General features: G+C 39.5%; 1 protein-coding gene across 8 annotated transcripts in view; it reads right to left on the bottom strand.

Annotated features, from left to right (window-relative positions):
* Nucleotides 1-3,272: 3,272 nt before the first annotated feature.
* The window catches only part of NRG1 (neuregulin 1), a 1,029,871-nt gene continuing 1,006,198 nt past the window's right edge, over nt 3,273-26,945 (bottom strand). For 3 of the 8 annotated variants that reach the window (XM_059909709.1, XM_059909713.1, XM_059909706.1), the window contains 6 exons: nt 23,370-23,428; nt 11,846-11,948; nt 10,225-10,351; nt 7,724-7,854; nt 6,706-6,912; nt 3,273-3,944 (listed from right to left, as the gene is read on the bottom strand). In XM_059909709.1, the coding sequence (XP_059765692.1) occupies nt 3,296-3,944; nt 6,706-6,912; nt 7,724-7,854; nt 10,225-10,351; nt 11,846-11,948; nt 23,370-23,428 (1,276 nt within the window). In that variant the 3' untranslated portion in view covers nt 3,273-3,295. Of the gene's footprint in view, nt 3,945-4,372; nt 4,494-6,705; nt 6,913-7,723; nt 7,855-10,224; nt 10,352-11,845; nt 11,949-16,662; nt 16,687-23,100; nt 23,429-24,014; nt 24,083-26,945 lie in introns of those variants that run through there. The other 5 variants (XM_059909712.1, XM_059909710.1, XM_059909711.1 and 2 more) reach the window with 4 other exon arrangements.

Raw genomic sequence — 26,945 nt, 5'->3', positions numbered from 1 at the left:
GTTTAAATATAAATAATAAAGGACATTATGTTATTTACAATGTTACATAGTAAGTTGAGAGAGTAAAAAAAAAAACTGACATGAACTCATAAAGACAGTAAATGATTTAGGGAAACATCCAAGTAATGTACAATGTGTATTTACAAAAGAATATATAATAGAACTTGTGATATGTGGCCATTTCCTTTGGACTGCATCTCTCTGCAGTGTTTCATGGGTCTTTGTAGATAGAAATCTTTCTTTGTGGCTGGTAGGAAGCAGCCAGGACTAAAAGATAAAACTAGGTCTTCCTTATTTTCACCAATGTGAGCCGTGCACCTTTCAACGCCAGGCCAAAAAAAAAAAAAAAAAAAAAAGTTACTGACCAAATGACCCTGGATAAACTCTAACTATATCAAGACAGTCACACTTAAATAAGGAAGATACGGCACGTTGCTCTTTGGGACACATTCATAAATACCCTGGCAGAGTGCCATTTTGTAGAAAGCACGAGACTGTCCAGGTACTCTCAAAAACAAAAGTCCTACCAGGCAAGGAGGGAGAGTAGGATAGTAAAGGAATCTGGAGTGAGAAAAAGGAGTTTTTCATATACTATGCTCCACTCCATATTCCTCAGCGGGATATGATTTCAGACCCAGGAAACAAAGTCACCGTGAAACTTCTGGGCAATTTCTGCTACCTGAAGACCCACGAAAGTTTCCCGTATGCGGGGAACGTAGGTTCACACTCCTTTGGATTGCCACTGCACTCCTGAGTTTATAAACAGGGATGGTGGCATTTAAACATCCTGGAGATGCCCCTGTGAACCCAAATCTGGGGGCCACAGCAGGTAGCCCCGAGGAGTCAGCTGACCTTTCCTATCAAGGGAACCTCTCGTTCTATGGACAGAAAGCCTGTCCCAACTGATATGCCACCTCGGTGAGTGACCAGAACCAAGTTGGAAAGAAAATTTCCTCTCAATTTTCATCTATTTTTGCAACCTGAAAATTTACAGCGATTTTTCATACTGAGGAAAATGTTGTTCATTGCTCTCAACAGAAGATTTTATTTATGCCTGAAATTCTCCAGAATGGGACTCCAATGCCTGAAGAATTTGAAACAGAAATTTTAGAGTTTTAATTACAGTAGGAATTTTTTTTTATTGAAATAGTCTAAGAATGAGTCAAGGTCTTCAAAGGCAATATTAGAGTAATTTAGAGAACCTCTTCACGTTGACTGCTTTCTCTCCCCTGCCATGAGCTTACTGATTCTACAGAATTGGGAAATCAGTGCAACCTGGAGAGTTGTCAGGGGCTCCTTAGGAGAGGTGAACAAGCACATGAGGACACTGCTGAGCACAGAGCAAGTGGCATGGAACCATGAAGGATGCTTGGGATACCAAATACTAAGAGTAACTTCAAGGACCTGTAGACAGGTGTCTCTGTGGATTGTAGAAGCACTTAGGAGCTTAACGGCATGACTCATGCTCAGCCTGCATTTTTCTTCTAAGACCTCCTTGCATGTCACTTCTTCCCTTTAATTTTAACATAGAGATTTGGTGAAGAAATAGATTCAGTTCACCTGCAAACAAGACTTCATGTTTGGTATTTTGAACTTCATGTCTGGTATTTTGAACCCCCTGCTAACCTGTTCCCTATTTTGTTCCATGGCTCCTAGGAGGCCACTTGGAACCTAAGTAAAGCTCCAGCCCAATTGGACAGAAATGGGGCTGCGATTTTTTTTTTTTTTTTTAATTCTCTTATTTTCCTGGATTAGCAGTTATTTCAAGTGTTTCTACCTATAGGCTTTCCTTGGATTGGCAATCCCGAGTGAACGTGCAAAGTGTAGACCCATCTTACTCCTGTTTTTGTGACAGTGAAGCAAAAAGTAAGAAAGGGGGAAAATGGGTGATACAGCTGTAAACAGAGAGGTTAGCACACAGATGGGAGTCATTTCTGCAAGGAAAGGTGCAATCTTTCCAAGACTATTGCCATTTCCTGATGAATCATCACTCGTAGGAGGTTCTTACTAATCACAAACCACATGCACACTGGCCATTCCTGACAAAAATGTTCATGCATAGTTATGACTTAATCAAGGCAACATTGAAAAACAAGAGAAAAATAATGAGGACAAAGGAATGGTCAAAAAAACTTAAAAATTACTAACCAAGTCACACAGCTGCTGTCCCCCGTGTCTTCTATATATTCACTCCTCTAGACAATCTAAGAAGAATTTCCCTACGATGACGTCACCAGTATATACAGCAGGCACATTTCACTCTAGAAGTATTTCAGACAAATTGCTGAGTGTGCTGTTGAAGCTGGGGTTTTTGTGCCATAACATGTCTGTCCTTGAGCCAAGAAGACACAACCGGTCACTAGCTCCAAAATCAGTGAAAAACACAAGTCAGGAACGATTGCACCTTTTTCAGCCATGGTTTGCTCTTCAGCTAGATGAGCCGCTGTGTCATTCCCCCAGAGAGAGAAAGTGAAACCGAGTCCTCGACTTGGGGGTTGGATTTTACCCTGATCGGTAGCCAGAACCCATTTTCTTTGCTATCCCGAAAACTTGCTATTTTTTGGTCGAGAAAAAAAATCAATCCAAATAAAGTAAATGGTAGCTCCTTTTGTCAAGCAAGCTGTCTTCTGATGATCATACAGTTTTTGAAAAAAAATCACAATATTACTTTCTTCCTAATATTTAACATGACTTAATGCAGTTTCCTGCTGTAATTAATAGTAGCATGCTGCTGGATCTACTATTATCTCAGAGCCCAGTGAAGCAAACCTTTGGCTGGCAGAGTAGTAGACACAACTCATTTCATATACTGAAAGCAAAAGAACATTTCATACAGAAGGGGAGTGTTTGGATGGATGTGCCATCACAAGACGTACTGATTGAGTACTACTTGAAGCAAACAGAGGGACAGTTGCAAATCCTGTAAATCATACATCCAGTCAACATCATAATGCAATGCACAAGAAGCCAGCAAAAACGGAATATGCAGGGGTGGGAGAGGGTTTGCTGAAATACTGTGAAAAAGCAATCACAGGAACAGTACAAAACTTGCTCTCGACATAACATAACATAAAGGCACCATTGATATCTTTCTCGTTTGGAAATACTGTAAAAAATTGCTACATATGGCACATAACACATTTGTACATACATATATTTAATTTATAAAAGATTTTTTTTTCCTGTTTTCTATTTGCAGAACTGCTAAAATAAAATAAATTGTTTAATTTAAGGTGGAATACTTTATTATATAAAATAAAGTTTTACAGGTGAAATCTATGGGTTTATTTCGGTTTTATACAGCAATAGGGTCTTGGTTAGCGATTACACCGGACAGCCTGGCCTGCAATTCTTCCTGCGGAGAGAAGCGGCCTGCTGGGTTAGTCCTGCTGTCAGCCAGGTGGAAGGCAGGGGCTGCCTCCAGATCGGCTGCCAGGGGGTTCTGTACGCCCAGGAAAGGTGTATCTTCTCCTACTTTTTCATCCTCTGTTTCACTCTCTGAGTTACTGCTCTCAGCGCTTGTGTTACTGTCCGTTTCCAACCTGTGGGCAATGTGACCATTGGGCTTGGTTCTTTTGGCCCGCCGGCTGTTGGTGAGTTTCTTAACTGGCTCTTGAGCCAGTTCATACTCCTGGGTCGTTTCGTACTCCTCGTCCTCCACTATCCTCAAGGGGCTAGGGGGCGGGCTGTTGCTCTCGTGCGCGGGGTTGCAGTGGAAGGAGTTGAACTGCTGAGTGTGGCGGTCATTCTCCCGCAGCCATGGTGGTGTCACAAGAAGCAGGGGTCTCTCTTCTTCCACGAAGGGACTGACTACCATGGCGGGCATGGACACCGTCGTGCTGGACACGGGTGGAGACATTTCCGAAGGGGGCGATTTGGGGGAGCTTGGCGTGTGGAAATCTACAGGTGACATACGAGCCGGGGTGGTCATTGCTGATACAAACCTGTGTGAGCACAGAATACCCCGCATAAGTGTGTTGGAATGAGAGCCGTAGAGCAGGGGTGGGGGTGGGGGTGGGGTCAGGGGGCACAGTTAGTTCACAATATTATCATCAGATAGCATCCTCAGAGAATTTCTATTCATCGTACACTTCTCGGTTTTTACACTAGGACATTCGGCACCCTTGGAATCTCAAATTAGGTAGCCAAGAGTCTCTTCACAGGAGTGCATGCAAAGATCAGCTAAATTGCCTAGCTCATCAAAGCGTTTGAGGTTTTCGATCTCATCATGAATTTTCATAAAAGCACGTGAGTTAAGACAAGAGGGCGCCGGGTCCTGGAAACCTCTCAGTTTATAAGGACCAAGGCTCAGGGATTTGGAAGGGAAAGAAGTATTACTTAAATACTATACCTTCCCAAAGGCCAAGGGGTCTTAGAGAATGAAGCCCAAATGGGGAATGGAAGAAGCTCTAAGATGAGTTTCGGAAAGCTGGATCTGCATGCATTTGGATCTGTGGGCCTTGTTTCTCCTTAGCTCAGCTATAAGGTTATGTCTTATGAAAAAAAAAGAGCATAGTAACTTAGATTTATTCCTGATAACAGTGTAACACATTTGTGTGCTTTTTTAAACTTTTCCATGAAATGTTACTTCTTAACATTCAATTTGCAACTCTCCACCCCAGTGACCATGACGTTCAAAGGTAACTTATTTTTGGCTTCATAGTTATGTCCGATCTCAGGTCTACCTCTCTTCCAAAACCCACCGCTGTATGCGTCTCTGGCTTATCTTTTGTGACTGCTCAAGCCTGGGCTGTACCGTGTCGCCTTATGTCAAGTTACGTCTGATAATGCTCAGTGAATCCAGTTGTCAAGACATCGAGTGCATTGTTTTTACCATATCGTGCTTTCTTCCCCCAGAACAAGAAGACCTGACGTGGCACTGAGAAAGATGTGGCTTATTCAGAGTCACATTTCTCAGCTTGGATAAAAATGTCACCAATGCATAGCACTAAAGGACTCTTTTCTGCACATTGGCATTTGCAGAGTCTAATTTGACATGACCTGTGATGACACAGGACACCATCTTCTGAACTCTAGCTAACAGAAACAAGAAACCTATTAACTCCTGTGCTTATCAGCCATGATTCTGAGTCTTATGGAAGTGAGATCTGGCTGTGTCTACAACGGGAAGGTGTCTAGAGATGGAAATATTTGGGGATCAAGTCTCCAGACTTTTTGTTTCGGGGATACTTAAATTAAGCGCTCTGAGAAATGCTAATTCAAATCCAATCAACCCATAAAAGTGACTCATCTTTTCTCTCCATGATGCCTAGGTTCAGGCATATTTTGCAGTCCTAGATAATATCTGGGGTATGAAAGGAAGCAGGGAAATGTCAACTTTTAAAGGCAAATATCACATGTAGTGATGAAGACAGAATTTATCCCTAAACTCTTTTTCAGGTTTCTAAAAGGACTGAATTAGGACAGACTTAATACATAAAGATATAATTACATGAATTTAAGACTAATGTTTTAAGCCAGTTTTGGACCATGTCTACTTTTTCATAGATGAGTTACAGAGCAACCACTAATTCCATAAAACTCTGAAATACCATTTGGGGATAAAGGCTTTTGAAAAAAGTAATCAGCAGGCTCTACATGACCTGCACGCTCCAAACCAGTCTCCTTTGAGGTAAGTACTTCCCAGTGCATGAGTGGAAGGGTGTATCAAGATTATCTCCACCCATGAAAACCAAGTAAGTATCGCTTCGGCATGATGTAAACCTTTTAGCAAGTGGTCAGAGATTAGACTGAGAAGACAATAAAGTCAACAAACCAACAAACCAACAGACAAAACCCCGCTGGATTTGAAAACAAATAAGTAACAGCTTACTGATGGGCTAGGAACGCTGGTTGGGTATAACTTTCTCCCCCAGTTTAGGTGAAAATGGATCAGGAGAATCTATGAATTCAGTATTCTTATTAAGCATCTCTTTCAGCTTACTTCGCTCTGATCTTTATTTTACCTTTGTTGTGACTGCCCCCCGACTCAACCCTATAGCCCCAGAAGAAAGCCAACACATTCTGGAATAAGGGCCACGTCAAAGGCAATATCTGCCTTGAAAATCTCCCGCGAAGACGGCGAGGCGCAGCATACGAGAGATGTATTGAGTCATCCCTTGTTGGAACGCCATAAAGGGATACTATCTGGAGGGATGCAAGCCGTCCCTACAACCGTCAGCAATGACACAGCCCTTGATTTGATTTAAGTGAGGCTGGAAGGTAAGAAAGAGTTAGCACGTGAGACCAGGAGGCCAGCTCGAGCAGAGTTTGGATAACTGGCCACTTCGAATTCTAGAAGGGTCCTGGTCAATCACTGAGGCCAGCATTCTGCCCTCAAGTTACAATTGAGGAAACTGAGACATTTCTCCCCGCCCCCCCCCCCCCCCGCAGCCCCGCCCTGAGGGTCTGAGCCTAAGGTCAGAGCTAGGAACTCCAAGTTTGCTGCCCCTTCCACATCGAATCATTCCAGCTCTTTAGGAGTCTGTTGCCTGTCAGCCACGGGGAGGATGCGAGAAGCTCCGAAGCAGTGAGTTCAGTCAAACCCAAAGATGGCTTCATCAACTAGGAGCGCTCCTAGACCAGGCAACTGCTGCCCCTTATTCTCATTAGAGTGGGTTCCTTAGGTGGGACCGCAGGTGCTCACGGGGTTTTCTCTTACTGGGACGCTCTCTCCTCTGTAGTAGCTTTGCCCTTCGGTTTTACCTTTCACTATGAGGAGAATCTCGGTAGGAGTCAGGGGTTTCTCTGGCATGCCTCAGGAAGCTGTTACACTCGCGAGGGCCTCCCAAGCCATTAAGACGTCCTCTTGGGCCCCCAGTAGGGCTGCTGTGCCTACTGTTTTCTACGGATGACATCACGATGACAGAGTGGCTTTCTGAAATGATGCTTTCAGTGTGTCCGTTGCTCCAGCTACAGAGGAAATGTGAGAGGCAACGGGAGAGAGAGATTTTTAATTATAGGCACACATGGAAATGAAAGGAAGTGATCTGACAAGTCTTGCGAATGACTGGTGCATCAGTAGTTCACTACGATATTACTTGTCTCAGAATAGAATTGTTTATAAAGATGCCTGCTACAGACAGAATCTTGAGTTAGACTGGCTTTGCAAGGATACACTTCATTCATGTGTTCACCCATTCAACACACATTTACCAAATGCCATTTTGTACTAAGTATTCTTAGAGTTTCTCTGTTCTTGAGTGTCTTAGATTAAGGAAACACTTGTCTTATGGGCTCCATTTGGAAGTCTAGTGCTGCCCTTGGTAGCACGTATTCAGATGTCACCAGAGCATTTGAGAGTTTAGGGTTCAGCTATTTAGCCAGTTCTCATGTGCATATCCCAGGGCAATCCAACCTCTGGAAGAAGTCAACTTCTAAGTATTATATGGCATCTAAGACAAACTCTTCCCAGTGTAGTAATTCTGTGAATGGTCAGGCATGAGAAAAGACGATCTCTAAAATAAGGAGCAACGATCCTATAAGGTAGGTATTATTTCCCCTTATTCTGGTAACGGAAAAATTGAGGCTCAAATTCAAACAGCAATTAAGTGGCAGAGCCAGTTTGATGTCCAAAGTCTGTTTTTGTCCCAAGCCATACATTCTACTGTACCTCACTGCCTCATTAGTACCTCCTGTCCCTTTTGTAGGCAGTGAGAGCAAAAGACGATGTGTAAAGATTCGTTGTTAGAGAAATGCCACGCGGTTTTTTTTATTCTCATACCTGTGACTGGGAGTCTGGGTGACAGTAGTGGAATGATGAACTGTGGAAGTGTAGTGACTGGTGGAAAAAGACGTCTCCGCCTCTCTCTCGACAATATGCTCACTGGAGATGACATTTTTAGATACGTATTGCTGGATAAACAAAGAGACACAACTTGAAGATTTGGGGAAGTCAAAATGCTAACAATGTCACATGCACACACACGGAAAAATCTCTTCTTCTGCTACACATGCTTCATAATAAATTCTATTTTTCCAGTGGCCAGATGACAAAACCCATCCCAGCTACTGTGGTCTTTAAATTAGGTAAATGGAGTTGATGGATTTCTCTTTGGATACGTATGCGATGTAGGTCCTACAATCACAACTACATTTTATCAGAAACAGGCCTATTTCTTCTCTTTCATTTCCAATTGATACCATGACTGGAATTCAATACCAAAGTCGGCCCAATACTTATTTTTGTAATAGTTGTTGCAAATCAAAAACGACGAACAGATATTTGAGTGAAACAAAAGAACAGAGATGGTTTGTCTTGTTTCAAATTTCAAGTCACTAGAAGAATGAAAAGAGACTGTTTTGAATCTACCTTTCTCTTTTAGTTTCTCAGTGCCCATTGGTGCCCTAATGATATCGTTGAAATTTTTAAGTTGTCAGTGGTAAGACTAGCAGGGCTACTGAGAGATTTGAAAGACTTAACAACAGTTGTCAAGGTTACACACCTTGACAAACCATATAATCGAGGGCCTTATCTTTAGTGTAAGTAGATTCTACTTTATTTTCACCACCAAATCACAGTAGCTATTACCGCCTTTTATTAGTGAGAGAGGGACATCTTTAAATTGTCTTTTAAACACTATTAGTATTTACACCAAATTGAGTTAAATAACAGGTAAAGGCACGGAGAGGAATAGTCTTAGATGAAATAGGGCAGCTTATAATCTGATGGATTATGGGCTCTAAAAGAACCTGGTATATTCATGGAAACCAAAAGAAAAAAAGTGCCACTTGAATTATGCTCGAAATTATAGCTGGTTCTCTTAACCATGGAAAGGTTATTCCATGTGGATCTTTGCTTTAAGGAAAAGATGGCACTGTCATACGTAACGATCTATTTTTAGTCTGCGTACCAAATGACTCTTGCTCCTTGGAAGGCAATGTAAGCTCAGTGAATCTAATGAAAATAATGTTTAAAAATTGTACAACACTCACTAGATGCCACTGGGCTAAGTGCTTTATATGGATTATCTTTTTAATGCCCGCAAGAACTTTTTGAGGTAGGTATTATTTTTATGATGAAGAAACAGGGTTTAGAAAAGTTAAAGCTCACAGTAACATAGCTTGAGCCATAATCGGAAGCCAGGCAGTCATTCTGCCTCCTATGTATTATACAAAGTGACAGATTATAGGTGTGTCAGTAGTGAATGAATTTAGCAACTGTGCAGAACATTCCAATGAACATACTGGTAGGGGGAGGAAAGCAGCAAATATGTTAATTTATCAGCACCTAACAGTCTCCCGTAGGGCTTTCCTACAAGACTTGCTGGTGGTTGAACCTCCAGCAACCCTGAACTTGGGTCTTTGATATATTTGCTCCACACAAAACCCATCTGCAACTATAGGATAGAAAATGGTACTGCAATATAATCTTCCAGCTTTGCCTATAAAAAGCCAGACATCAGAGGGGAATGAAGAAAACAAGAAGAATGATGGTGGAGTAGGAAGAGTAAAACTCCAGAAGCCAGGAAAGCTGCGTCCAGCTCTGCCCTGGCCCTTATCTGTAAAAAAAGCTATGTAAAGGCTCTCAGAATCTAATATTTGATGACTTCATTATACTTAAAAGCTGAATGCTCCATAAATTTAAAAAATATATCTTCGAATGATGAAGGATATATCTCCTCTGGACGGTTTGGCATCATGTAGAAAGAGTTGGAAAGTATTAAATTCTTCTAGTTTGGCTACTGAGAAGCAAGTTTGGTAATGGCCTTGACCTTTTCATGCCCTAATGTTTCCCTTTGTTAATCAGAATCAGTAAATCATCAGGCACCGGACAAATGAGTCTAATAAAAAAATAAATGACTCTAGAGCCTTTAGTTCAGTTATCAGGGCTAATCAGTTATAGACTGAAGCAGTCTTCATTTCCAAAGTATAAAAAAAAAAAAAACATTTCCTTCTGATTCTTGTATCATGAATTTTATTATTTTTCTTTTTCTTTTTTTTTCTGTTCTTTCTTCTGGTTATGGTTTCCCTACAGAACAAACCCAACATGATTATTCCGATCCCTTAATGAACACTTTATAAGAGGAAATGTGCTGGTTTTACAGTCACCAAATCCACTTAAAAAAATGTTCCCGTTATTTTCTCTTGGCGAAACCTTGGATCCCTGGAAGCCCTGGTGATTAATGGCGGCAGCTAAGAGCCTAAGAGCTTTAGAAAATAAACTTCAAGGTGCCTGAACAGAGGAGAGATGCTGAGCTTTTCCACTGGCCAGAGTCAACATACATTCACCAGCTGCACGTTCTCGGGGGGTGGATTGGGGTGATGGGGCCCGTTGGCTATGTTCACCATGTTGTTTCGTTCAGAGCGAAGACTCTGCCGAAGCCGGTCATGAAGCTTTTTCCGTTGTTTCCTGGATAGGAAAAAAGGAGCATTTATTTCTTCTATTATTTACATTTTTCAGTACAGTCAATTCTTCTTCTACCAACACACAATTCAAGGCAGTGGATTGGTCGGGAGGGAGGAGGAGGGAGGGAGTGCCACTTCATCTCAGGAGGGGAATCACCTATTCTTAGCAAGTAGATTTAAGAAGATGCATGGGATTCTTACAGAAATTGAACTGGACTGCCCAGAGATAAGAAAAAAAAAGAAGACAAGTCAAGTTGAGAGGTGGCTAATACCCCAACTTTCCTAATCAATCCATCTTTGCCTAAGTGTTACGGATGGTCATTTGTCTTAGGTAACAATTCATGCTATGCAACTGACAAGGCTGATTTCATTTATAGTTTTGCCTGTCTGCGTGTCTTTCAAGAAAATGCAGTTAGTGTTGAATCTGTGCATCACACATAGTGTGTGTATGTATAGAACTGTACATGAGTGAAGATATATACTTATTTTGCCGGTAGATTTTGGCACAATTATAATATGATCCTACCCTATTACCACTGTTTTCTGTATCCAGGGAATGAATATTCACATATTCAGACTGAATATAATAAGACTCATAAGGTGGATTCCGTGAAGGCTTATTTATCTCTATCGCTTGCTCAATTCTGGCAACATACTAAATAAATCCTGGGACATTAAGAAAATGCCATCCATGCCCTTACTTTTATGCCATAAGAGCATATTGTCTTTGTTCCTCAACTTGGATCGTAATATTAGTCCCATGACTAATTTTGGCTCAAGATTTTATATGATGAAGTGACAAAATAAAACCAAACTGTTAATAACATTATTTCAGCCTTGAAGTAGTTCTATGTATGAAAGAAAAATGAAAGAATTCATGTCAAACGGTAATTGTATTTGTTAACATGAACCCAGCTTAAAGGACCAACAAAGCGAACACAGATCTGTTTTCATGTTTCTTTTTTATTCTTTCAAAGCAAGTTTTGCTTGATTCTCCTCCTGTGAGATTCCTTTTGTACATCTCTCACTTTGGGAGCATTGGAACCGGTAACCTAATTAGATGGAATTGAAAATGAATCACGATCATGTTTTAAAAACCCCCTGCACTTCAAACACCACCTAATGCTCCCTTTACCCCCTAAGTCTGAGTACGGTTGGACGTGTCCTCAGCAGTGAGATGACGCGCTCCTTATCCACAGACACTCGCGTGTGTCCCTGCGCAACCCTTCCCTCCCATCCTTTCTTCGGTCGTGGGACTGTGGTCAATTATCAGAAGTCTTCTGAACGCTTTCACACAAATAGGCAAAGCTTCCTAATGTATGTGATTAGGAAAGGTCCTCAAAATGGATTATTCAGGAGAAAAAAAAATAAGGAGACAATCCCTCTGTGGCGCCTGCCCCGTTTTTTCAAGACCAGGCTGCGGAGCGGGTTTCTGCCCAGCCCTTGCCGGCCAGGCTGTCTGTGCGCTAAGGAGACAGGAGGTGAAGGGGACGTTTACTTGGTTTTGCAGTAGGCCACCACACACATGATGCCGACCACGAGCAGCGCGATGCAGATGCCGGTGACGGTAAGCACTCTCTTCTGGTAGAGCTCCTCCGCTTCTGGAAGGGGATGAGAGCAGACGTCACCAAAGGCCCCGGGCCCTCGCCAGGACTTAACAACTGAACGGCTGGCATGCCGTATTGTCCATGTTCACGAGACAATACACACGGGACAGTTCATTCCTCTTGCAGACGTACTTAAGGTGCAGCACACTCTGCACTACGTTTTGAGCATAAAATGGCAAAGCCCGTTGGGGGCCATTTGTAATTTAAAAAATGATATCATTCAATTACTTTAATGATAAGTTATAGATAGAGATGTACTAAACTGGCAAATCATAAACATTAATTATAAAATAATGATTTGGTTAAAACGGTAGATTTTATTTTTTGAAAAATCTCTTGCAAAGACAACAGGAATCAACACCAGTAAAAGGAGCTGGCATTGGCACCACTGGGACCCTCCTCCTCCTCCTTCTTCTCTTCTTCCCACCCTCCCAGCCCCCTCCCTTCCCTCACCCTGAGCCTCTTTGGATTGCCCAGCTATTTCCTATTCCTGTGGTCTTTACAAAGAGCCACTTCTAACTTAAAAAAAAAAAAAAAAAAGAAAATCAAAGACATTTGCAAACATGAGCTTGACTTGTAGTTAGCAACGAAACTGATGCAGGATCCCTGTGATTTACCAGTAAAATGGGAACATAAGCAACATGACACGGAGTAGCAGGGCACTGTATCAGAGAAACCCCAATACGATGGGTGGGTGGGTGGGATGGTCCCGTCCTGGGCCATGATGAAGATTTGTCCTTTGAGGAACAATTATTATTATTACTTCACCAGTTGTACTTAGCGATCCTAATTTATGGCACTACAAAGCCACTGGCACAAATGATACATGATTTGAAATAGGTTGTACTCTCCTGCATTGACCAACTCGGCAAATTAGCTACTGTCGGTTGCACTAAGGAGATGGGAGGCTTAGAACTTTCAGGTGAAGGTACTGCTGTACCCCCAATGCAACCAGTTTCTGCTTCATGGAAGGCTTTCTATCTGCAAATCGGGTTTTGTGGGGATAACTTGCTTACACTATGGTAGGTCAGGTTCTTAACAAGATTGGCTGATTTAATGGTGAACTTGACCCTCTTAGGAGCTAAGCTTCCAACCAGTCCAATCGCACGTATTATTGGGAGATATTCACGAGTTCAATGAGAAAGAGAACTCAACTGAGGCATAATAAGCGGCGTGAGCTCTACTTGCTCTTCTGATTAACAAGCTGGTCAAGAACTGGGGAATATTTTACCGATGAAGGTCTCTTATCTGGACATCAACATGGGGCCTTATGGAACATTTTCAGTTTACATTCTCTGTCTAAGCAACCACACTTGTTTTCTCTACTGAGAGAGGGCAAGTCTCTGGAAGTCTTCTTGAAATGAAAAAGTGCAATGTAATTTCTATGATACAGTAGACTTTATCATTAAACAAAACATTTCCTACAAGCCAAGCCCATGGTAATCAAATTCCAGTTAACAGGTCAGGAACATTGTCAAATCAAATTAATAAGAGCACTGATTATTAACAGGAGGAGGAGAAAGAAGTCAGCGGGTAAAAGAGACCAGAATGCTGCAGAGATTATACAAAAACAAACCAAAAGTGTTGGAAGTGGAAAAGAAACAAACTGAGAGGACAGACGGGCTGACAGAATGACGGAGAGAGGGAGGAAGCCAGGTAGGAGGGAAAACAAGGTTAAGAAGTGAAGGAGCGATCTGAAGTCCCTGGCACAACATGCCTGGTACTAAGGGAAGAAAAATAAATACATAAAAGAAAACCAGAGGGAGGAAGTGCTGGGGTGGGAAGAAAGGTGGATGCAGATTTGGAAGGGTTATCCCATACAGCATAACTCCTAACCTAGACTGGTTCCTAGACGTGGAAGCCACAATTAGAAAGCAAAGCAGCTGGTGCATTGCGGGGCGACAACGGACCAGGAGACATAGAGCGGTGTCACGTAGTTTTGTGCCGCAGAAGTCAAATGGGGACGTGGCACGTGGATGCTTGTATGTTAATTGCGAGTGTCTGCTGCCTCCTACCTCCCCTCCCACATAGCCACAGGACAGGGAATTCAATTTCATAAGGTGTTAATCTGTGAGCTGATGCCACTGGAGGCTCCGCCTGGACCGGGCACCCGGATCAGTTTTCAGCACTCAAGTCTAAGCAGCAAAGGCATCGCCCCACTGGTCCTTCTCCAGGGATGCAGGACACAGAGCAGGGATCCTTTGGTTGTGATGAACTGGTTACACACCAGAAGTGTAAAAGTATCATCGCCTAGAAAATGAAGACCCTACTATACCTCTTTCGCTTACTCTATTTTTTTCTTCTTTTCAAATGGCAAGCACTTGGTAGCATTGCCATCTTCCCATTCTATCTTTAGAAGAACCTGGGAAATTGCTTCTGCAAACTGCACAAAGAGGACCTAGCCAAGGGCCAAAGGGGGAAAGGCATCGTGCCTCTCACGGACTCTTTGGCAAGTTTTTTGGTGGTTGTTAATTATAAAATAGACTGATTTGGGTTTGTGAACAAATCGTATATGATGACTTGCCCATTCTTCCTAGGTTAGGTCAGAAGACACAGTTTTTCCGGGAAAATCAATCATGGAAATAGAAAGGCAGCCCAGTAAAGGCCAAAGGGCAAAAGAAAAGTGCTAAATGAACTAATTAAAACCAAGGCCCCTAGAACACAGATGTGGATTAGGATTCTGTATTCACATCAGCGTGTTTGCATTAAATGTTTTTCATCTAAGTTTCTGATTTTCCAATGGTTTACTAGATCAGGTGACCCTCACAAAATAAATGTGTTCAAAGACAAATACTTGATGAACAATAATATAAACAATGAGTTTTTTTAAAAAACCCTTCCCCCCCCCCCCCTTATTTTTTTTCCTAGTGTGACAGGGTCAATAGGACAAGAACAGATTAGAGGCAGCGTTGAAAAAAAGAATCCATCAGGCTCGCTGGCGGATCTGCCTTGATGAGTTGAAACACTTCTGAGTCTTTATGGTTTGGCTGGATGCATTGAATGAAAGAGATCAAGCATGTGTTTCAGACTGACCTGGCCAGGCCAAGAGACAGAAGCCTTGGCTGTCTCAATTTTAATTGACCTTTAAAGTCTGATTTTCCTTAAGGATGGAATGTTCTGGCTGGCTGGGGACTTTGGAACCTCTGGAAGGTTTGCCCTTAAGAGGTCAAACCTTCAGGTTACCAAGGTAACCCCTGGTGTGGATACCACATCAGTGTGCCTTTACTAACCCTTCAGATCTTACTGAGGGAGGTTATACATCTGAAATATCCATCACCCTACTTCATCATTTGGGAAGAGAAATATTAAATTTAATAATTATACCCTAAAGTGATAAAGCAGGAAAGACGCTGTTAGGGAGAAGAGGGGAGGTGATGGTGGTATTTTTTTCTTCCTTTCAGGTAAGGCCAATAAGCCTTTTTAGAAGTGGGATAATTTTTATCCCGAGGAAAGTAACCTGAATAGATAACTCCCCTCGTGTAGACCACCTGCCCCCTGCGGGATGTTGGTGGGACCTCTTGTGTTCCTTACTCTTGGGTGATGTTCTCTGATGTGCAAAGGACCACTCACATGAACGTGGGGCTATTCCCATCAAATGAATTGTTTTCTCTTGGAATATTTTTGGGGGCAATGAGCAATTAATTGAGTTTCTATCCCTGGAACGAATAGAGCTTGTAACAACCTGATTTTCCACAAATTATGGGAAGTACATTAGGTGTAGACTGTGATGTTATCATTGAAACGAAAGCAACAGCTATAAGATGCTCTCACCGCATGATGTCACTGACACCAGCTGGTTGGGGACCAGATATTCCTTTAATCAGGACATCGCTTTATTGACCGACGGTCACGTTCCTGGGGGCCTGCACTGTGGAGCCTCTGGAAGAATAGAATGGCTTCCCCTTCCTCCCAAGACTGGCCTTTTCTCCCAACTCTTTAGGGTGAAGGCTTTCCAAAGAAGTATGCCCCCAATTCACATGCTCATAGGAGATATTTTACATTTGCAGTGTGAAAATGTCTATTTGATTACTTGTTGGGATATAGTGACTCAAGTTTAATTCTGTTAGTGCTAGAATTTCCAACTAAAATAGCACAAGGCTATTTCATTCTGTTTTCTATTTCCTTGCTCATGAGATAATGAAATTGACCAGAGCAGTGCTTGAATATCTCCAGAAAACCAGAGTAATCCAAGTCTATGCATATAATATTATGTTGCAGAGTAAAAGCTATGTTACTATATTAATAGATGATTTTTACATTGTATGTCAAGCTCCCATCAGCCTAAAATGTGGAGTGTTCTTACACTGATGTATGTAAAGCTTCTTCTGTTCTCAGGCTTCTGGTTTGGTTCTTCCTACAGCCTTATAAACCACTCCAACGTACCCCAGCTCAGAAATAACAGCATGGCCAGATCAACCAGTGAGTCAAAGAACGTGGGATATATGTGAATTTGCAGCAGGTAAGGTGATTTTAAACTCTAAGTGAAAGCTGGGAATCTAAAAGCTGCTGCACTCAGTACCATGTTGGTAAACCAACCATAGATTGAAAGCAAAGAAATCACTGTTATAGCTGTATGATCCCTTCTAAAGAGAAAGGAAATTAGTTAGGAACTGAAAGGGAAGAGTAGACAGGGGGAAAAAAAAAAAAAGGGTTTCAGCTCATAGGCTCTAAATTCTGCAGGCTAAAAGGAATGATGATTGGTCCATACCCATAAATTCAATCCCAAGATGCTCTGCCAATGCAGAAAGTTGACAAAAAAAAAAGAAAGAAAGGGAAAAAGTTTCAGAAAAGAGCAATACACTGCACTCCAAAACACATTACACACGACTATTATGGCTCTGTGCGTGCACATTGAACAGACAAACGGCGGATGGTTAAGGAAGCAGTGCTCAGGTACGCCCCCATGAGTCCACAGAGGGAACTTCTCTTTTAAGAGGTGCGCAAATACCAGCACACTGTGTCTTTATTAACCCTTAAAAGACCTTACTGAGGGAGAAGTTGTATGGCTGAACTCTCCTCTATGCTATTTCATTATTTGGGAATAGAATACTGTATTTATCATCAGAGACGGCATTTGGCATTATTTCATTCTTATTTGGGAATAGAATACTGTATTTATCATCAGAGACGGCGTTTGGCATTATTTCATTCTTCTCTTTTCAAAAGGCAGACTTGAAGTTCCGGGGAGGTGAAATTGTTTTGCCCAAAGACACACAGTGGCAGAGCTAGGAGATGAAGCCAAGTAATTTGGTTGGAAAATTTCATCACAATGGATTTATATCGCTATGCTCTAATATTTCTTGTTGCTTTAGTTGTTTTTTAAACTATTTCCTTTTCTCCAAACCTTCTATTCTCTCCACCACTTACATGACAAGGAGCAAACATTTCTGCTCAAAAAGCCAGACGGGGCACTGGGGCACTGAAGCCTGCTTCCAGTTTTCCATATAATTCCTGTGTGGCATAGGACAGCTCTGAATGCCTCACTTTTTCAATTGGTTTAAAAAAAAAAAAAAAAAGAGGCGGGGGGAGGACGCAATTCCTGGGTTCTTTAGTTAAGTTTAATTTACTGCTTCCTCAAATCACGAAGAGCCAATTCGATGATCACTTCCCAGTGCTTAGCTCCAATGCCCAGATGACAGCTGAAGGGCACAGGCACCCAGGGAAACTGCAGGACGGCCCAGGGAAAGGGACTCAGAGTTGTGTGCTCACAGCCCACAGTCCTGGCAGACCTGACTGAGGAGGGACCGGGACTGCAGGGCCAGCAGAACCTGCACAGCCTCAAGTGATGAAATGGGGCCAAAAAAACCAAAACAAACAAACAGAAAAAACCAAAAAACCTCTGCAAATGACACATTCCATTCTCGAAACAAAAAGTTGTTAACCAAATTTCATCATGTGCGGCCCTTCCGGATTTCCTTATTTGTGCGTGGGTGGTGGAGAGGCAGGTGGGAAGGAGGGGCAGGATGAAAACAGAGGGGTTCTGTGGTCTATATTTCTTCCCTTGGTCACTGATTAGAGAGATACCAGCACAGCCCCCAAAATATGACAAGGCATCTGTTAAATTTGAAAACATGCGCTAGAGGGGGTATTTCTCTTACAGAAGCATCAGTTTGGACATGAGCAAAGCTCCTCATATAGAGAAGGGAAAGGAGGTAAGTATGTTTGGAGTCATCCTCGTTTCAGGTCCTTTCTCTGCCATTTACCTGTTCAGTGACTTTGGACAAGTTAATTTCTTGTTGACAAAATGCTTACGATATTGATACATGCCTCACAGGGTGACCCTGTGGCATAATGGAGACATGAAGTATGTCGGCCAACAGCAGAGGGGTGCAACAGCTTGGGGAACAGACATATCTGGAGATTTACTTTGGGCCACTTACTGCATGGATGTAGGTTTACTTCTGATTAATTTCACGGCCCTCAAAACTCTGATAGCTCCTGGGATATATCAAGAATTTAGATTTTAAAAAAAACTTGCCACCTCTTAAGGAAATGAAGTTTCCTAGATTTAAAAAATCTATATCTATATCTATAGATGATATAGATATATAGATAGTGCATCTAGTAACAATGATAAAGAGGCACTTTATATAACAGAGAGTTCCCTTTGCCTTGAGTCCAGGGTACTCAGGCAAATCACCTACATTTTTCATAAATTTAAAGCCAGAGGATGTAGGTTTACTTTGGTTGCACAATGTTCACAGCCAAATTAACAACTTTTTCCAATCCAAATGAATTTCTCTTGCCTCTGTGCAACATTCAATTTGACAAATTGACATTTTTCCCCCCATTTGTTTCCTCCATATAAACTTCGGAACATCAAGATACCAAAATTCATTTTCCGAAGAACTGATAATAAATTTCCTTACACATTTCCATGAGAAAGTGACTCAATTTTTCTCCCTAGAACCCTCTCCATCTCTTGCCTTTTCCTCCTACGTCAGTAATAATTTAAGGGTTAAAATCAAGAGATAACTACAGAAACTCTTTCCAGAGAAGAGAATCATGATTCCATGCCTACGTGAACACTGCTAATTATCTATATTAGTTGCGTAGAAAGCTTGGTTAAGTCTTCAATGAAATTAGTAGCATGCTCATGCATACATATTACTGCATTTACAGTTTTATAGGTAAGTCTGTGAGCCTAACTCTAATTTCATTTCATGGGAAGTCATTCATATCAAGCAGCTCCAATTTCAATAATTCAAAGGGAAATTGGTACTTAAAATTGGAATCTCTTCTGGCTATAAGCCCTAACAAGGAAACAAGCAGAGGAAGCATGCATCATTCACACTAGTCCCGTAGCAAATACTACTCTAATTTATTTTTACTATTGGTGGCTACATTTCTTTCATTGTGAGTCAAGAAAAGTAGGATACACAAACACTTTTCATTTTCTGAAGAGGTCATTACTTTCTATCTTTTCTATTTAATCTAATGTTGGCTTAGGCTTATTACATATCATATGTTTCCTATTGAACTTCTGCCTAGCCACTCCATTTTTCAAATTAAATTAGTAATTCAAAAACACGAAGGTTACTGTAAACAATTTAGTTTCCTTTTCTACATGTGATTTCCTGCTGTGCAGTAAGCAATATAAAAAATTAATTTAAATCTAAGAGTCTTCAGAAACTATTAAATATTGACTCGCTAATCCTTTGTTTTAGGATTTTATAATAGTTTGAAGAAAACTGATTAACCTGTAGGTTAATTTAAATTTTCAATTGCATTAGAGAAAAGAACAAGAAAACAACTTATTTAAAAATTGGAATTGTCCATACATGCAATTATAATTTCTGTTAAATTTGAAGACATTCAGGATTTTATTCCTTAACATCTTGGGTCTCCTTATGCAAATAATCTCAAAGAGGTATGTGTCCTCTTGACTTTCTGCCCCTCTGAGGTTTCTAGAGGGGTCCTGTCAATGTCATTTCGAAATGGGAGCAATTTAGCGTCTGACTTCTAATTTTCGACTTACCTTTACAAATGTAGATTTTTTTTTCACATATACCAACCCATATTGCCACTGAGCCCTTCGAAATGTAATAGGAAACTCTCTCCTTCCTTCCAAGTTTCCATATGCCATGAGCAAGTATTGATACATTCACAAAAACACACACAGTGAAATCTCACTAACGCTCAGCTGGAGTTAATGATAATTTTGTCATAGGTTGAGTGTGTCTTTATTCTACTTTCAGCAAGATACACATGTTTGATAAAGAAATTAATAACTTCAGAGAGTTTTTAAAACATTTAGAAAAGTCAACACAAATAATTTAGGCACTAGTAACCTATGGTTCAAAAATACTTTTAAGGCTAAGTTTACTCATTCTGAGAATATGCCTACAAGTTCTAAAATTGTACTCTTTTAAAATAGTCTATAATTTGGGCTATTCTATAATTACTTCCTATTAAATGTTAGTTTATACATGACTTATTTGCTCCATACTGCCTGTAACTACTGAAGCTGTGAGTGCTTTTTTTTCTATAACGTCTATAAATTGATTATCGATTGTCTATATATATATATATATACACACAGAGACACACACGCACTCTCTCTCTCACACACACACACACACACAATGATGAACACAATCCTTTCAAGTAGGAATTCTGTGTCAAGAAGGGTGAAAATTGAAGCTGACTAACCTTGACAATATTTTCCTATAAAGTATTATAAATATGTTTTATTTCAAGGAAAATGGCTTCCTTCAAGAACGTTCTATAAAATATACATGTGTTCCTTTCTTTTATATTTTAAATCAGTTTTTATAAATCAATAAATGTCCCATAGGACACCCTGACCAGACAAACTGTATTAAATCCTAATGATGTAAGTTACGTGTTAATAAGCATTTAAAAAATTGTACATTCTTTTAGAATGTGATTCTTCAACTGAAAATGTGGTTTGGTAAGTTGAACAATGTTTCTCTTTGAAGCTGGGGAATATCTTTTCTTTTAAAATGTATGTTATGCATTTCAAACTTTATGAACACAAACAAATAAATACATTTTAAACATTACCATGGTGGCAACACTTTTTAGTTTTTGTGTAGCCTTCATTGTTACTTGAACATAAAGTTCTCAGAGCAGCAAACATTTATTTTCCTGCCTTCTATGTGAAGGTTTGCAGAAATAAAAATTGAGAATTTAAGACATGGAAGCTAGAAAATTAACTCTGGGCAAGACAATTTTGGAAAGCAGTTTCTGATTGGAAGCTCTTGCTTTTCCAGACATGAGGCAGCGCTGATGCACAGTCACTACAGATTTTGTTTATAAATGTGCTTCCTATCAGTCTTTGTTAAATCAGGTTAAATACGAATGCTGCTTTCCTGGACATCTTCCAAAAGTGCCACTGAAAGCTCACTAAAGAATTTATTCAAGGAATCACACTCAGATTAAATACACAGTAGCTATTTTAAAATTATGTCTTATGAAAGAGGAAACGGTCTAAAAGAGAAGCTGAGAACATTTTCTCAGCTTATTACCCTCAGATCTCACTGCATTATCATTTTGGGGGAATATCTTCATTTTTTAATGCTTTTCTCTATCTGGTACTTCAACATTGCTGCCAGTGCACAATGGTATTCCAAAAATTTAAGTATAATGCACATGTTCAGAATTTTCATTAAATTCTAAAATATAATTGTATTGAATTTACACAGTCACATGGATTTGCTAAATCTATGTCATTTGAATACAAACACATTTCTAAAAGGAAATTACTATATTAAGTAAAATTCTACTTTTACCTTCTGTTTTTACTTTCCATCTTATCTACCTTTGTAACAATATTCTACAGCTGTAGAGAGAACAATTCTGTCCACTAAAGGCATTTTATTTAAAGATTCTGAATAAAGGAGAGACCGTGTTTGAAAATTTAGCAATGCCAATTTACCAATTTTTCACAACATAAAATGTTCTGTAACATAATTTTTGATCTGTAGCCTTTGTAAATACATAATAAGTACCACCTCACTAAAAAAAAAAAAAAGTATGGGGCCTAATCTCCCCATAATGCATATGAAATTTCTTTATTCTTCCATGTCTGTTAACATAAGGAACAGAATCTTATTCTTTGCATGTATACAAGAGTCAAATCTCATTCTTTTAGAGCCCCCAAATGACCAATTGCTATCACCGTTTCTTGTGTTACATGAATTTATACCCTAATACGCTATGTGAAATATTTCTTGGGGTGAGAAATTGGCGATCTGAATCAGAGGTTGACAGATCTATTACGATGCTTTTGTAAATAAAGTTTCAATAGTACACAGCCATGCTTATGAGTTCATGCACTGTTTATGACTGCTTTTGTGCTACAGTGGCCAAGTTTTCTGTGGTTATGACACTGATGGTATGGTCTGCAAACACAAAAGTATGTACTATCGGATCCTTTACAGAAAAAAATTTGTCAACCTTTGATCTAAATGGATAACTATATGGAATCCATTTAAAATATAATGCTTTGAAAGCTCCAGAATTAAAAGCTATAGTCCTTGTTCACAAAAGCAGGAGAAATACATAGTTTAGTTATCCGTGCAATTATATACAATGTGAATTGGGTCTTTTAGGAATGATGTCCAAGACTTCATGAAGCCACAGAAATCGATCAAAATTTCCCAGTTCTCATTAAAAAATATATATCTAGCAGTGAACTGTGATATTTCAAAGTAACTAATAAATATTTTTAAAAAACAATTTTCCTAAAATTATTATTGAAACTAGAATAACATAAATAAATGATTTAACAATTCATCTAAAAATCATTTAGACCCGAATCACTTTTTTCCTAAAGAAGGTCAATAGAAGCCTGGCCATCTCCTTTGTTGTAAAATGTTTGTTTGTTTTTAATTTTCCTACTCAGTGCTTTTTTTAAACTTAAATGCAAACTGTCTGGTTAATGAAGAGAAACATCTGCACTCTTTTTATTCTGTTTATTTGTTAGAAATAACACATTCTGAACCGAAATGAACTTACCATCATTTCAAGTGTGTACTGGTTACGACTTAGCAAACATCCTTTTCAGGATGGGGTCATTTTATAAAGAAGATGGACTGTCCAGTGGAATGATTTTATTTTATCAATAAAAGTGAGACTTTTAAATGCCTTTATTATCATTGCACTGTGTGATATAGACTATCATTTTGTATCACATTATTCAAGATCAATTTCAGAAACATCGGAGTCTCACACACCTATGAGTGTCTCAGAGCCAACTAGGCGTGAACAGAGGAAGTAATACAATTGCTTTTGTTAATGTTCTCATGCGACAGGCAGAGGCAGTCAATGTTAGACCTGGTAAAACACATCTAGCTCTAGGTGAAATCTGAGGGAAGATGCAGCAACAAGAAAGCAGCACCGACTGAGCATGCTCCTATTCAGGCAGAGACAGAAAGGGAGTGGACGTACTGTAGAAGCTGGCCATTACGTAGTTTTGGCAGCGATCACCAGTAAACTCATTTGGGCACCTGAGAGAAGAAACAAAAAAACAATGGTAGAAAAAACAGAGAAAAAGAGAAGAGGTGAATATATGCTAGAAAGAAGCTCCTTCAGTGACATTTGATTGAACTTGGTGAGTTCACCCTCAGGAACTGAGTCTTTGTCCTAATCATGGCTTTTAGACTCTGGCATTTCCCCCAAAAGGGTTAAAAATTTGGACAAAAATGATAGAAAGATCCCAGCATTTCAAGTGACTGCGTTCTCTCAAAGGGAGTCACTTGAAGTGAAAGCGGATGTTTTCTTTAACTAGGTTTTCTATTTGACAGCATTGGTCCAAAATGTTGGAAGGAAAGGAGTTCTGGTTGGCTGGCCCGCCATGATCGCCAGCATCACTGACCATCCTGATGGGTCATTCTTTTATAAAATTGATGACCTTTGGGGTCTGTGTTGAGACACAGTTAAACAAGGTCTCACTGAATGGGTTTATGCCCTGAGTAGTTAAACCATAATTAGAACAAAAGGAATCAGTCACAACTGAGTTGTAAAACCACCAAGTGGTAGTGATTGTTGCTGTAGTTTGGGGGAGAAAGCAAATTTCAGATTATTTTAACATACTTTCTTGGGTTTGGACTTTCATGGGCACATTCTCAGTACATCTCGCTCCAGTGAATCCAGGTTGGCACCTAGAGGGTAAAAATGTAATAAGCAATCGAACGCTAAAGACACTGAACTTTCAGACTGGCAATTTTCCTCCTATGGAGTATGGAGACTCCTACAAATGACCTGGTAGCTGAACAACATAAAAGAAAGGAGAAGACAAAACATTTAGAAAACCATGTCCCATGAAAACTATGGGGTATATATTTCTGTTGTTTGCTTCAGTCTTCATAAAATCAGTTAATTGAAATTTAACTAGAGTGAGGTTGAAAAGTTGAAAAGAAGTGGCAAGTTCTGGGCAGCTAAGTTATTTTCCCTTGGGCATTTCTGAAGTTGTCACTGATCAATTGACTCACTATGTTAAAACACTGGTTTTGGTAAGAGCTTATAATGTTCCATCCACCATCTTTTATTGTTTAAATAATTCTGAGCTTTTTCTTTTGTAGAGACAATTTTGTACTTCATTTCATAGGTATCTTTATAAGTGAAATCAACAAACTACAATAGAAGTCAAGCACTTTCACACTCTAGTGATTACTGACAAGAAAAACTATATCCCTTTTTGTTTTAAAGATATTACAAATTAGGTCTTATTTTTAATGGTGAAAGAAAGAGGCAGATTTTTATTAGTACAAATTTCACTTCATCCAATTATCCCAAGTCAAAGACAAATACACTTCTTAAATTTAAAGTTATTCCTCTACTGAGGTATTTAATAAATGTCATTTTGCATTTAGGGTAAATTGTTTTGAAACTGTATAAAATTTACATTTTACTCACTCGTATACATTTGCCTATCTAAATTCCAGAATCCTGGTGGAATATTGTTCTTCAAGGCTTGTGATGGGGCTGTGCCTAAATATGGAAGTCCTTTACAATTGCTCTTTTTGTTGCTGTCACTCCAGTAACTAAAGCATTTCAGAATGGATTCATTTTACCCAGTATCATACTCTAATAAATAGGGTCATCAAAAAGTTCCAGGACGCAAATATACCTCTTACAGGTGCTCCACACCCATAGCCATGATTATTATTAATAGTTCACCTAGGCCATAACCGTCATGCACACACCTCATGATTTACTTACAACCCTTTCTTCTCCAGAGTAAATAAAAATAAACACCATCTTTTTGGCATCAAAGAGATGTGAATAAAATGATTCATTTTTGCTAATATAAGGCTGATTTTTTTTCATTTCCCTTAAAGCCAAATTCAGTGCCAAAAAATGTTCTCAAGTGATTTGGTACATCTACTTCACCTATTTCATGAAGAATGGCTTGTAAGAATAAATACTAGCAGTTCTAGATTTTCAGTCCTATAAGTACTTGGGTAAACAAAGTATAATTATGATCATTAACAATAATATCAATAAGCTTAACAACAAACATCTTGTATTGATATAGTTTTTTCAATTCTTCAAAATATTTTTTTTTTAAATGAACGTTATTTTCGTTTATAATATTTTCGCTTCAATGAGTAGAGGAAGATCTGCCTAGAGAAATACAGAAATAAGAACTATAACCTGTGAGGTTGGGTCATTTCTCATGAAGATGTCATTCTACATGCTTCAATAAGAGTGTCTTCACAGGTAATTTAAGAAAAATATACGGAAACTTGTTTTCCATATAACTTATTTGACATAAAAATGTCTGAAGTACATGGGGTTTTTATTTGTATATTTGTTTCTGAACCAGGACTACATAAATCCATATAGACATACACTATAATTAAGTAGGTAATTTCAGAACTAAGAATATATTCTATAATGACCATTTCATCTTAAAAATTTAAATTCTTAATTTGATCACACAATAATCCACTTGTTTCATACAAAGAACATGGTATAAGATATGTGAATATGGTATGTGTGTGTGTGAGAAGAGAGAGAGGGAGAGAGAACCATTAGAGGTAAGAAATGCACGTATTATTTAAGGATCATGAAATTAACAAATAGCTGAGAAATCATGAGTCCCTGAAGAGAAGAAACGCATTTATTAGAAGATTGTCATTTATGCATCTAGGATGACAATTTTGAGATCACTGGGCACAGGACAACTAGATGAAGGGGATCAAAAATCTTACCCAATCAATTTTCTAATTCGTACAAACTCCTGAGATGATGTTTCCTAGGAAACTAGCATTATGAAATGGTGGTTTATCTCTATCATAAGATGATATATCAATAGAATATTTGGTGCAGTAACACTAGATCTGCTTAAGGTATGCCAATCCTTTTTGGAATTATCAGCTATATCCGAACCAGAACTCTCCTTTCGCTACTGTTTACCTTCACTTAGATGGATTTTCTTAGCGTAAAAGCCTTATTATTATTCAAAGTGGGGTCCAAGGACCAATAGCACCAGCATCTCCTTGAATCTTGTTAGTAGACACATAGAATCTCAGGCCCTCATCCATAACTACTGAATAAGAATCTATATTTTAACAAGATCCCTAAGAGATCTGTTTGTACATTAAAGTTTAGGATGTCAGGGATCCTGACCTCCAAAAGGCCCTCTAATCCGGCATCACAGAATCTTGCTGCTTGGATGTGAGAAGCCCATTTGGCTTCATTGGGCCTCAGCTGTCCTCAGGGATAAAATGAAAGGATTTAACTAAGTGATTATCAAAGGTTTCTCTTACCACGAAGGTTCTGGGAGTCACCCTCACACATGGAATCACTGTGCAAAAACCCAGACATCATTTCTTCTGAATGTATTACCAGTCAGGGAGGACTCAAGAACTTAAAAAATAAATTTCTGATAGAATGGATTTTTAAGACAATCTGGAGGCAAAATAAATTTCAAATACCTATTCCTAAGCAATTCAAGGATTCAGCGGCTATAATCATTATGTAACTTTTGTGGACGTCTAGAATTGTTACCAAATCAGA

Source organism: Balaenoptera ricei, chromosome 21 (assembly GCF_028023285.1).
Source record: "Balaenoptera ricei isolate mBalRic1 chromosome 21, mBalRic1.hap2, whole genome shotgun sequence".
Classification (NCBI taxonomy): Eukaryota; Metazoa; Chordata; class Mammalia; order Artiodactyla; family Balaenopteridae; genus Balaenoptera; species Balaenoptera ricei.
This window is presented reverse-complemented; position numbering and strand designations above follow the sequence as displayed.